The 12634-nt window shown below is 58.1% G+C and overlaps 1 protein-coding gene across 1 annotated transcript in view; it reads left to right on the plus strand.

Annotated features, from left to right (window-relative positions):
* The window catches only part of ARHGAP23 (Rho GTPase activating protein 23), a 69145-nt gene that overhangs the window by 28709 nt on the left and 27802 nt on the right, over positions 1-12634 (plus strand). Inside the window, exons 7-11 of the mRNA XM_068977928.1 lie at positions 2247-3411; positions 4981-5136; positions 5348-5459; positions 5611-5668; positions 7644-7787. Of these exons, the coding sequence (XP_068834029.1) occupies positions 2247-3411; positions 4981-5136; positions 5348-5459; positions 5611-5668; positions 7644-7787 (1635 nt within the window). The remainder of the gene's footprint in view (positions 1-2246; positions 3412-4980; positions 5137-5347; positions 5460-5610; positions 5669-7643; positions 7788-12634) is intronic.

The raw sequence follows: 12634 nt of genomic DNA on the forward strand, positions 1-12634 counted from the left end.
TGCTGTCACAACACACGTGCCCACAGACATCCCAGCCTGCTCCATCCCGGCACCGGCATGTGTGTGCTCAGCAGCGCAACAACCACACGAATGTCCACAATCATGAAACGCAGTGCAGACGCCCCTTCCTTCAGCCCACTCCTCACAGAAGCAGGCACCACAGATGTGGCACACAGTGTGCCCTGCACTCACGTGTGTACCCATTTATGCCATGCACTCCATGCCTGATGTGTGCACACACACAACACACATGCTGCCTCTCTGTTCCCTCCCAGCTCTGACCCAGAGCCCAGAGCAGTCCTCTCTGCCCAGTGCCCAGTTCCCTCGTCTCATGGGTGCCAGCCAGAAGCCAGCTTGCTTGCCCCCAAGGTCACTGTCCCCCGGGAGAGGGGTGCGGGCCAAGCCTGGAGGCCTTGGGAGCCGCCGTGCTGGCTTCTGCCCTGGATGTGCGCTCATAATCACTGTAATCTCAGTGCCATGCTTGGCACCATGCCCCTCTGGGAACCTCCACCCCATGACCTCGATCGTCCCCTTGCCCTTTCTGGGGAGGGGGAGGCAGGGATGGATGGGGGCCCAGAGAGGTAGGTGGTCGGCTCTTCCCAAGTCTCAAAGGTCCTGCCCATGTGCACCTTTTCCAGGCAGAGGGAGGCGGGCTGTGGTGGGGTGGGGCACTGTGTGTGACTGGGCGGGACCTAGGGCGTTGCTCTCTCCTCTGGGCAGGGTGGGGCAACAGCTTTGAGCTCTGCTGCCCCAGCTCGGGTGGGCAAGCAGCCCCAGCTGTCAGCATCTGGGGGCCTCCGCCGGCCCCCCTCTCCCTGGCTAGCTGGAGGGTGGGGCCCAGGCATTCCTGTGGTTGGGAGCCAAGGCTGGAGGCCAATGGGGCTGCGGCAGCTGCTGACGCCACCGCCGACGCGGCGAGGCCCCTCCACACCCATCCTCCCCTCCCTCCTCCTCCCGCCTGCGAGAGAGTCGGTGGGGGCCGAGGGCAGCCGCCGGGAGGGCAGGCTGGGGGGCCCCAGGCCAGGGCCGGCACAGTGATCAGTGGGGGCTAGTGGGGGCGGGGAGGGTGGAGGTGGGCCGGGATGCCACCGCAGCCGCAGCCGCAGCCGCTGTGATGCAGGGAGTCCGGGGAGCCGGCAGGATGGCAGGAGGGAGAGGTACGTGAGTGTCCTGGCTGGTGTGTGGGTCCTCAGGGGGCTGAGTACGGGGTGTGGTTTACTCACCCTCGTCACGTGATGTGTGTGCCCAGGACTGGAGCTGTAGTTATTTGTGTGTGTGTGTGTGTGTGTCTCATTGTGCTTCTCTGTGTGTGTATGTGTCTCTGGGTGTGTATTTTCCTATGTCTCCTTGTGATGTGTGTGTGTGTGTGTGTGTGTGTGTGTGTTTGGTTTCGCCCTCCCTCTTTGATACTTCACCCTGAGCTAGGCCCCTGGGTAGCCCCTCAGGGGCCAGGCGAGGCCAGGGCCACAAGGCCGCTGTCCCTGGGGGCTGCCTCCTTTTTTGGCCGGGCCTGGGCGCTGGCCCTGCCACTCCTCAGCAATGCAGCGTCAGCCTCAGCTCCCAGCGCCAAATTCCAGGCCTGGGGTGGCAGAAGGTGGCGCAAGGTCCCTCAACCAGTCTGGCCTCTCCCTCAAGCCTGGTCCAGAGAAGCAGGGGGTGAGCAAGTCCCTCCCCTGCCCCCCAGTGGCCCAGGAGCCAGGCCCTCAGCTTCCCATCCAGGGGGATGGAGGGACAGCTGGGCTCTCCCAGCCCCCAGCCACCCCACCCTGGACACACCCCTTAGGCGGCTCCCTCCCCTGGCATCTGCCACCTTGACTGGTCTCTGGTGGGGTTTCCCAGCTCCGCCCGAGGGTCTGTGGGCACCATGGGACACAAGGAGGCAGGGAGGCGGCTGAGGCCAGCATGAGAGGAGGACCCCAGGAAACAGATGTTGGAATGTTTGTGGCTAAAGGCAGTCCTTGTCATAAGCCTTAGAAAAATCCTGGCTCTTTCTCGAGTGAATGTGTGTGTGTGTGTGTGTGTGTGTGTGTGTGTGTAAGACTCAAAGGCCTCTTATTTCTTTGTCCTCCCCTTGACTCTCTTTGGAGCACGCCTTCTCACCCCCACCCTCTCAGGACCGCCCCCCCGCAGCTTGGTCCCCTTCCTTCAGGCCCCTTTCTGGGGGGCCTTGACCTCTAGGGGCTGCTGTAACCCTGCCCTGTGGGGCTTGTTCAGCCCTGCTCACCTGCCTTTGTGTCCCCGGGCAGGCCTACTCCCAGGACGCCTACCTGAAGGGGAACGAGCCGTATTCTGGAGAGGCCCGGAGCATCCCAGAGCCACCCCCGATCTGCTACCCCCGAAAGACCTACGCCCCGCCAGCCCGGGTCTCCACCTGGGCCACTATGGTTCCTGAGCCGCTCTCAGCACTGCCCGGTGACCCCCGGAGTCCTGCTGCCTGGAGTGACCCGGGGCCCCGCATTCCGTCTACCACCCGCTCCCATCCGGACCACCCTTCCTTGGGGATGAGCCAGCCCCGCCCCAGCCCTGGTGCCTTCCCCCGCCTCCCCCCAGAGCCCCGGACGCCTCGTGCCTTCCCGGAGCCTGGCAGCCGGGCACCCCCCAGCAGACTGGAGTGCCAGCAGGCCTTGTCACACTGGCTGTCAAACCAGGTACCCCGCAGGCCGGGGGAGAGACGGTGCCCCGCCATGCCCCCCCGGGCCCGCAGTGCCTCCCAGGACCGACTGGAGGAGGTGACTGCCCATCGCCCTTGGCCCTGCTCCACCTCCCAGGGTGCCTTGAGCCAGCTGGGCCAGGAGGGCTGGCACCGAGCACGCTCAGACGACTACCTGAGCCGGGCCACCCGCTCTGCCGAGGCGCTGGGGCCAGGAGCGCTGGTGTCACCCCGCTTCGAGCGCTGTGGCTGGGCTTCCCAGCGACCGTCTGCCCGTACCCCTGCCTGCGCACCCAGGGACCTGCCCGGGCCCCAGGCCCCAGCCCCGCCTGGCCTGCAGGGCCTGGACGACCTCGGGTACATCGGGTACCGGAGCTATAGCCCATCATTCCAGCGCCGGACTGGCCTCCTGCAGGCGCTCTCCTTCCGGGACTCCCCCTTTGGGGGGCTGCCCACCTTCAACTTGGCCCAGTCCCCGGCACCGTTCCCACCGGAGGCCTCTGAACCACCAAGAGTTGTCCGACCAGAACCCACCGCCCGGGCCTCGGAGCCTCCCTCCGAGGATCGCCGTGATGAAGTGATCCTGAGGCAGAAGCCTCCCACGGGCCGCAAGGTCCAGCTGCCCCCTGCAAGACAGATGAACCTTGGGTTTGGTGACGAGTCCCCAGAGCCAGAGGCCAGTGGGCGAGGGGAACGCTCGGCAAGGAAGGTGGCCCCTTTGGCCACTACTGAAGACTCTCTGGCTTCCATTCCCTTCATCGGTGAGTGATGGTGCGGGTGGCTTGTCTTGGGAGACTTGCTTTTCCGTGTCCCGGTTGTACTCCACCTACCTGCCACCCGGGCAAAACTCTGGGGTGGGTGCTGATGGGATCAGCTCGTTTCTGTGGCCATCCATCCATTCGTCCATCCATCTTTCTCCCATCATCCCGTCATCCCTCCTCCACTCGTTGACGCATCCAGTCTCTTTCCATCCACCTTTACTTCCCCTCTCCCTCCCTCCCTCCCTCCCTTCGTTCTTTCCCTCCCCCTCTCCTGCCTCCTTTGTCCTGTTCTTCCCTTCTTTCTTTTCACTCTTCCTTCCACTCTTTATCTTTCCTTTGTTCCGTTCACTCTTTCTTCTTTCATCCATCCTCCATCCTTCCACGCATCCAGCACAGAGTTGTGCCAGGTACTGTGCTAGGCTCTGTCTTCTCCTGGAGCGCATGGTCCATGGGAATATACGATCAGACGAGAACGATCCAGGTGAACGGGTGTGTGATAGGAGTCGGGGAGCTCTGAGAGACAGAGAAGGGCTGGGCTGGGGCACAGTGGCCAAGGAGAGAAAAGAGATTTTGGCTAAGACGGACGAGTTAGTCAGGGGAAGAAAGTTCAAGGAGAGAGACGAGAATGTGCAAAGACCCCGAAGCGTGAGTCACGATGTCCTTCCAGGTCACCACGTGGGTCGCGAGGGGCCTCGTTAGTTGATGAGGAGTTTGGACTTTACTTTGAGAGCAGTGGGATTACTGAAAACTCGTTAGGAATAGATGCGTAAAGAAGAGACGGGACAGTGGAAGGGTCAGTGATTCCCAGGTTTCTGGCCTTGCTGGACGGTAGAGCCTCACCTCCGTATCGGGAAAGAAAAGGAGCGAGACGGGGAAAGGTTTCGGGTTTGCTGAATAAGAGGTGCTCATGAGGGAGCAGGATGAGCTGGGCTGGGTCTGGGGGCTTGGGAAGACTGGGCTGCAAGATCGTGGAACTGGAGCCCAGAGGTGGTAACCAGACCTGAGGGTGGTGAGCTCACCCAAGGGCAGCCATGGCAGGTGAGGAGGCACGACCTGCCCCCTGCACCCCAGCCCCCAAGTCCGCTGAGCCAGCCTTGTCTAACAGGGCAGACGCAGCCTCTCATCTCAGTAAGCTCCCAATCTGAAGGTAGGAGGTACTTCCAGTCTGAGGGGGTGACGTGGCACCCACTTCAAGGAGTCCCCAGTTGGTGGAGGAGATAGATGGTCCTTATCCTCAAGAAGCTCCCAGTCTGATGGGGGAGACATACACCATGGCCTCAGAGAGCCATCAGTCTGGTGGGGCAGACACAGTTCCTGCCTCTAGGAGCCAGGGGTGACTTGCCCCCACTCCTCGGTGCCCTCAGTGTGATGGAGGAGGCAGAAGCTGAGCTTGCGTGACCACAGTGGTGGATCAGTTCCCTTGGCAGTGGGCGTGTTGCCAGGAGGGCCCTGGAGGGCTTTTGGAGTCTGGGGATATGGTCCCAGCCTGGCTGTGAGGTTGGGGCCCCGGGGTGGCAGGCAGGTTCAGGCTTCTGGGACCTTCATCCACCGCTCCCTCTGCTCTCGCAGACGAGCCCACCAGCCCCAGCATTGACCTCCAAGCCAAGCACGTCCCTGCTTCTGCTGTGGTCTCCAGCGCCATGAACTCCGCCCCTGTCCTGGGCACCAGCCCATCCTCCCCAACCTTCACCTTTGCCCTCGGCCGCCATTACTCCCAGGACTGCAGTGAGTGCTTCCCGCAACCCCAGCCCCAGCCGCTCCCTTGCTGCCTGCCCCCACTGGTCCCTGTTGGGCCCACTGCCTGATGGCTGGCCTCCCCCGACTGGCTTCTGCTCCTCCTGGGGTCCCCTGGGGACCAGGTCCCCGGGCCCTGCCTGGATGGGAGGGCTCTAGGGAAGCCGGCTCCGCTGCCCTGCTGATCTGGGTGGCTTTGCAGGCAGCATCAAGGCCGGCCGCCGTTCTTCCTACTTGTTGGCCATCACCACCGAGCGCTCCAAGTCCTGCGACGACGGGCTCAACACCTTCCGGGACGAGGGCCGGGCTCTGCGGTGAGGACCGGGTGTGGCAGGGCTCTTGGCCCTGGGATCTTCTACACACGGGGGCAGTGGGCTTCCCCCTGTAGGACCTTTGAGCCTTGGGACTTGTGGGAGGTCCAAGCGGTGCCTCTCATACGCCTCATCCTTGATCCTCACCCCGTAGGCGCCTGCCGAACCGCGTGCCCAGCCTGCGGATGCTTCGAAGCTTCTTCACTGATGGGGTGAGTGGCACGTGTGAGCTGGTGAGGGTGTCGGAGGGCTGGGGTGTCCCACCCCTCAGCTCTGGAGCCTAGCCTCAGCAGCAGGGCCTGGCCTGGGACTCCTGCGATCCCAAATGGGTCACCCGGGTTCCTGTCTCCTTCCTACCTTGGCTCTCCCCACACTCACTTTGTGCCAGCCATGAGACCCACCCTCTCTGGGGGCTCTGTCTCCCCTAAAGACACCATGAGCCCCCCTCCCAAGGCCTTGGCACTGTCCTGCCAAGCTCCCACCTCTCATCTAGAAGGTCCTCTCCATGCCCACCTCCATAGCCGCAGGACTCACTTTTTCACTTTCTCTAGATTTACTTTTTTTCTCTAGATTTTTTTTTAGGCCTTCCATCAGATTTCAGCCTAGCCCTGACTTTCATGCCTCCCTCCACCACCGTGCTCTCCTCTGAGCACTTCTGTTAAGCACTTTATGCACTCATCTCCTTTCTTGCCTGCCTCCCCAGCTAGAATGTAAGCTCCAGGAGGACAGGGCTTTCATTTGTCTTATTCACTGTTTGACCTTGCTGAGTATCTAACACAGTCCCCACACTGGGAGGCACTGGGTCCGTATTTGTGTGGTGTCTTCAGGGGACAGCGAACACCCTGGAAAGGGGGGCGGGGACACAGGGTTGAGAGTGATGGAGAGGCCAAAGTTTCCAGCCTCAGGGCCTCGGGAGACACAGGATCAATTCTGAAATGGCCTTAAGTGTCTTTTTAAAAAAATATTTGTTTATTTATTCTTAGTGTGTCTATTTATTTATTTATTTTTAATATGTTTATTTTAATTGGAGGTAATATTTTATTTATTTATTTTGATTTATTTCTTTATTTTGGCAGCTCTGGGGCTTTTGTTGCTGTGTGAGGGCTTTCTCTAGTTGTGCTGGGCGGGGGCTTCTCTTTACTGTGGTGCGCAGGCTTCTCATTGCAGTGGCCTCTGTTGTGATGGAGCTTGGGCTGTAGGGAACTCGGGTTTCAGTAGTTGTGGCGCACAGGTTTAATTGCCCTTTGGCACGTGGAATCTTCCCAGACCAGGGATTGAACCCATGTCCCCTGCATTGGCAGGCAGATTCTTTTTTTTATTTTTAATTTACAATGTTGTGTTGGTTTCTGCTGTACAACAAGGCAAATCAGTCATAACTATATATATGTATATATATTCCCTCCCTCTTGAGCCTCTCTCCCGCCTACCACCCCTATCGCACCCCTCTAGGTTGTCAGAGCACAGGGCTGGACTCCCTGTATTATACAGGGCAGGCAGATTATCAACCACTGGACCACTAGGGAAGTCCAGGCTTAAATCTTTTTGATTATAGATGGGCTGGAAAAGGCATCTTGATTTCAGGACCCTAAGTAGGATCTTAGTTGAACCTGCACCCTCAGCAATGAAAGCGAGTAGTCCTGACCACTGAACCACCAGGGAATTCCTGGCATCTTGATTTCATTAACACCTTGATGGTTCTGTCACCTGGCTTCCTCCTTATCACTTCCTCTGCTTACTTTACCCTCCCTTAACCTGTCACTGCTATTGCTGGAGTCCTGCTGACACTGTCACTTCCTCTGTTAACTCCTTGTGGGCATGACCACCTGCCCCACTAACTCAGCCTTTGTTGATGTTCCTACTTCCCCTGTTTATGTAACTCCATGCAGACACAATCACTTCCCCTGTTTCCTTAATTCCTTCAAAAAGTTAAATGTGCTAAAGTTAAATGTGCTGAGGCTGGTGGCCTGCAGGTCACATAGCCTTTCCTCCTTTCTGGCTTCCCCACCACATATGTCTCATGACAGCAACACAGATAGATCAGAGAAGGCAAGCAAGGCCTCTGAGACCACACAGCACAGAGGAGTGTAGCACACAGCAGGCCCGTGGGGCTGCAAGTGGTCCATGGGGTTTCTGAGATGCTGGTACTGTGGGAGCCACCCTAAATTGCTCTCTGTTGTCTCTCTGCAGTCCTTGGATAGCTGGGGCACTTCCGAAGATGCTGACGCTCCTTCCAAGCGACACTCAACCTCTGACCTCTCAGATGCGACCTTCAGCGACATCAGGAGAGAAGGCTGGTTATATTATAAGCAGGTCCTCACCAAGAAAGGGAAGGTAAGATGGCTGGAGGAATGAGCTGGAGGTGGATGGAAGCTGGCTCCAGCAGAACTCTCCAGTTTTTCCTACACCCACCCCACTGCCTCTGGAGCTAAGACTGCCACGTGAGGGGTAGAGGTTAGATGCCAGGAAGAACTTCCCAGGGATCCTAAAGAACTCATGAAAAAGAGTTAATCAGAGAGCGGGTCTTTGCTGTGGGTGGATCTGATCAAGTTGTGCTTGGAATTCTGACAATACTACCCCATGGTTGATCCTTGGCTGGCAGATCACACCCAAAATGGCCACTGCGGCTCATGGAAAATGACAGAACAAAGCCAGGTTGATTCTTTTAGGGGAGCTGAAGCCCCAGAAGAAAGCAGAGTGTAGCCTTTTCAAGACCATCAGAGGTGTTAGTCTTTATCCTGAAAAGTGTTAGTAGCTCAGTTGGGTCTGACTCTTTGAGATCCCATGGACTGTAGCCTGCCAGGCTCCTTTATCCATGGGATTCTCCAGGCAAGAATACTGGAGTGGGTTGCCATTCCCTTCTCCAGGGGATCTTCCCTACCCAGGGATCAAACCCAGGTCTCCTGCACTGCAAGCTGGCTCTTTACCGACTGAGCCTCCATGGAAGTCTTTATACTAAGAGCTGTAGTTCACGGGGTTGCAAAGAATCAGACATAACTTAGCGACTGAACAACAACAACAAGGGGCAACTAAAAGCCCCTGGGGCCTCTTCCACTGGGCTTCTTGGGGGGAATGAATTAGACAGGGTCAAAGGGAGCTAAGAAGGCCAAGTAACAGATTCAGGTGAGAGATGAAGGGGGCCTGGGCCTCGGCGGGGGAACAAGCAGGATCCCATGGGGCAAAGGTGGAGTCCCTGGATCTGTGGAGTATGAACCCTGGCTCCAGGCAGCACCGCGGGCTGCAGAAGCAGGAGGAGGAGCCGCCCCACTGCTGTGCCTCCCAGCAGCACAGGCAGAGACGAGCAGAGCGGTTAGTGTGAACCTGGGCTGGGCTCTTAACTGTGCTGGTGAAGCTCAGGCTGCTCGCTGACCTATGATCCAGTTTCCTCGTCTGTAAGTGGAGTGAATGCTAATCCCCAGATCGTGCATCTTTGCTGAAGATTAAATGAGATGATCTAAGCAAGAGTTTACCTGGGTGCCTGGCCCTCGGGAGCTGCTCTTCTGCTTATTGCTATTGTTTGAATTTTCTATCCTGCCTTCTAGGGTGTCTTGTACTTGGTGGGAACTTAAGCTTCAAAGTCAGACACACTTGGAATTCCTGCCCAGCCACTTATCAGGCACAAGGCAGCTGGTAACCCCCTTAATGTCCGAATCTCACTTTTCTAATCTGTGAGATGGGGACAGTGTTATTCTATTCCAAAGGCTCGTGTGAAAGTGAAGTGAGAGTGTAGTCCAGGCAGGGCTGGCACTCCTCCGTACCCTTGTCTGGCCTGTTCATGATGCTGGACAGCCTGCTCGGCTCCAATTCTCTGCTGAGGTTCTACAGATTCAGGGGTGAAGGAGCCAGGCCAGTCCTGCCCTGCCGGGGTTCATGCTGGGTGGAGAAAGCACAGTGCTTGACTGCTGTGATGGGGGCGCTCAGGGGAGCAGCGTGTAGCAACCTATGACCCTGACCTCAGTGGGATGGGAGGGGGTGTCTGGAAAGCTGTGAAGGGTATTTAGGGATCCATGAAGCCGGAAGGGTGTGATCTGACAGGGGAGACGCCCTCCTGGGCAGTCTGGGGGAAAGGTGGCAGGGGGTGCTGGGCGTCTGGGAGCCAGGATGAGAGATGGAAGGCAGGTGTGGAGGTGGGTGCCCGCTCGCTCACATGCCCATCCCTTGGGGTAAGCCTTTGCAGGTGAGGGGGTGGGGTGGAGGTGGGAGCCCAGGAGGTAAGTGTTGCATCTGTGACAGGCGGAGGCAAGGCCATTGCTGTTGTCCAGGTGAGCGAGGGGAGCAGGGTGGAGGAGAGGGGACAATTTAGAGAGATGCGAGGGGGAAGGAAAGCTGGGTGGGCTGCAGGCTGGGAGGTGAGGGAGGGTGGAGGAGGCAGTGTTGGTTCCTGGGGTCCCAGCTTGGGCTGGAGGGTCAGTGAATGGTGGGACCCTTCCCCCAGCTGGAGGGGCAGGTCTGGGGAGAGGCAGCCAAGAGGTTCTTTGGGGACCTATGGCGTCCGAAGGCCCTGGCGCATCCCCCAGTGGAGGTGTCCTGGTGACAGAGACTCTGAGGGTGTGGTATCAGGAGGGCGATCCACCTGGGGAGGGTGCTTGTCCATCAGAGAGGACATGAGTGTCTGCAGCCACAGGCACAGGAACATTGAGGGAGAAAACAAGAAACGGCTGGGCCTCAGGAGGAAGTGGAGGATGGAGATCAAGGAGGAGTAGGCAGGTGTGGACGAATGGTCCAGCCCAAGGCTTGAGGTGATAGCTGCTGACTCCTGCCTGACAGTAGGCTGTCCCCCGCTCTGGGAGGCCTCTGGCAGCCCAGCCATAGGATCTCCTGGGCAAGGAAAGGACCTGGCCCCTCCCGGGCGCTTCAGTCTGTCCAGGATCCAGATTGCCAGGCAGATGTTGTCTGCTCCAGCCAAGTCCAGCCTTCCCCCGGCCCCCAGCCCTTTCGGAGGCCACTGACTATCGGTCAGAGGATGGGATGGGTGGGTGTGACATGTCCCTGGAGCCAGACCCAGCACTGGAGCTGGATGTGACCTTGGAGCTGGGTCACAGCTGGTGACCCAGCTGGGTTACCTCTTATTTTTCCAATATGGCATACTGATGCTAGGGGCAGGGGCCTGACTTGTCCAAGGTCACCTAGGTGGTTTAGTCCCAAAGGGGCTCCTTTAATCTCACTCTGACATTGAACTTCTCTTGGAGGGCTCTGCTGTTTCCTGCTTTGAACATCCCTGCCTGGGTCCAGTAGGTATGGGATGATGGGCAGGGCTCATGGCCAGACGTGGCTGTGTTCACCTGCCAGCCTTGAAGTCTCCTCCTCTGGTTTGTTCTGAGGACAGAGGCTCATGCTGGCTGAAGAGTCGTAGGTAGGCCATGAGCCAGAGGAAAGGTGCCCTCTGTCTAATGGGGGAGATGGAGCTCCAGCCCGCAGGGTGTCGTTCCGAGAACGACTAATTCATTTACTCAGTAAGTATCGACGAGCGCTTCCCCTGTGCCAGCACGGCTCTAGGCTCTGGAGTGTGGAGGCAAGAGGGCAGACGAGTTCCCTGGCTCAGGAGCTTTTCCGAGCTTTCCCGATACGGAGAAAGCTGCCCATAGCCGGTAACCTGAGGCTGCGGTGGGCATTCAGAGAAGATGAACAGGGCGATGTGATTGCCTTCAAGTGGGGAAGAAGGAGGAGCTGCCGTTAGGGGAGAAGTGCTTAGAGGTGGTTTCACTAAGGAGGTGATGTTGGTAACACTTGAGCTTAGACCGTAAGGGTGAAAAGGAGACAACCACATGAAGAAGAAAGACCAGGGGCTCTGGGCAGAAGGAAAATAGCATGTGCAAAGATCTGGAGAAAGGAAAGGCTTGGCTTGTTCGCTAGAAAAGGCCCCTATGGCTCGGCGTCAAGAGAAAAAAAGAGGGATGGGTTAGGAGAAGCAGGGACCTGATCACGAAAGACCTTAGATTTGATTCCAGCAGTGATGGGAAGCCATGAGAGGGCACCAAGCAGGGGGAGCCAGGACCTCACCTACATTTGAAATGATGGCTGCAGCTGCTGCTTGCAGAGTGGGCTGCAGGAGGGAGAGTGGAGACTGGGAAGGTTTGTGCAGTGGTCCAGGCAGGAGGTGTTGATGCGGTGGCAGGAAAGATGGAGAGGGGTGATATTCTGGAAGCAGAACAGTTGTGGTTTCCTGATGGGTTGGAGTCAAGGTTGAGGAACAAGGAGGAGTCAAGAGCAATCCCCAGGTTTCTGGACAGACAACTAGGTGGATTTACTGAGCTGGAAAAGATGGATGGAAGGGGAACGGTAAAAATCAAGTGCCCCATAGTGAGCAAGCGGCATCTGCAGGGCCTGTGGGACATGCAGGTGGAGACGCTGAGCAGATGGTGGGAGGCACCGGACGTGGCTCTGGGGAGATGCTGGGCCACGGCTACGTCTGGGCATCAGCACCAGCAGACAGACACGATTTTCTAAAAACGGGCATGGATGGTGTCATTGGGGAGGTGTGCAGGGGGTGGGGGCCCAGGACAACGTTCTGGAGCGCCCCCTCCTTTAGGGGAAGGACTCTCAGCTCAGCATCGTTGGGTCAGATGACTTTTTGGTGTGGTGTTGGCCTGGCATCATCATGTTTAGCAGCATCCTCGGCCTGACTCTGCCCACTACGTGCCATAGCACTTCCCCAGGTGTGACAATTGAAAATGTCTCCAGACAAACATCTCCTGGTTGAGAACTGCTGGTGTAGGGTTGGTTGATGGGGGCCGGGGTGGAGGGGTAGAAAAGGAGTCAGTGAAATTAGGAGGAAAACCAGAAACCGTAGGATCCTGGGTGCCAAGAGAGAGTTTGGGGAGGGAAGGAATGACTGCTGGCTGGGTCCTATACCACCAAGAGGCCAAGCAAAGGGCTGAGAAGGGCCTGGACGCTGCCATAAGCTTTGGCAATACCGGGCCCAGGTGGCCTGGTGGGCAGCTTCCCAGGAAGAGGAGACGGAGTGGAGTCTTGAGTGAGAGGCAGAGAAGCAGGGAGAGCAAGCGTGGCTGACAGCTTCTGACTAGCTTTGCCCGCAAAGGGGAGCAGAACGTGGCCCCCGAATGGCTTCAGGAGGATTTTACGGAAGGTGGGTCCTGCTTGGTGGGGGGCCTGATTGCCCTCTGGAGCCCCCTGCCGGTTCTCCGGGGGCATTGCCGATGCCGCAGGAGCGTGGATGCTAG

This window comes from Capricornis sumatraensis, chromosome 8 (genome assembly GCF_032405125.1).
Source record: "Capricornis sumatraensis isolate serow.1 chromosome 8, serow.2, whole genome shotgun sequence".
Lineage (NCBI taxonomy): Eukaryota > Metazoa > Chordata > Mammalia > Artiodactyla > Bovidae > Capricornis > Capricornis sumatraensis.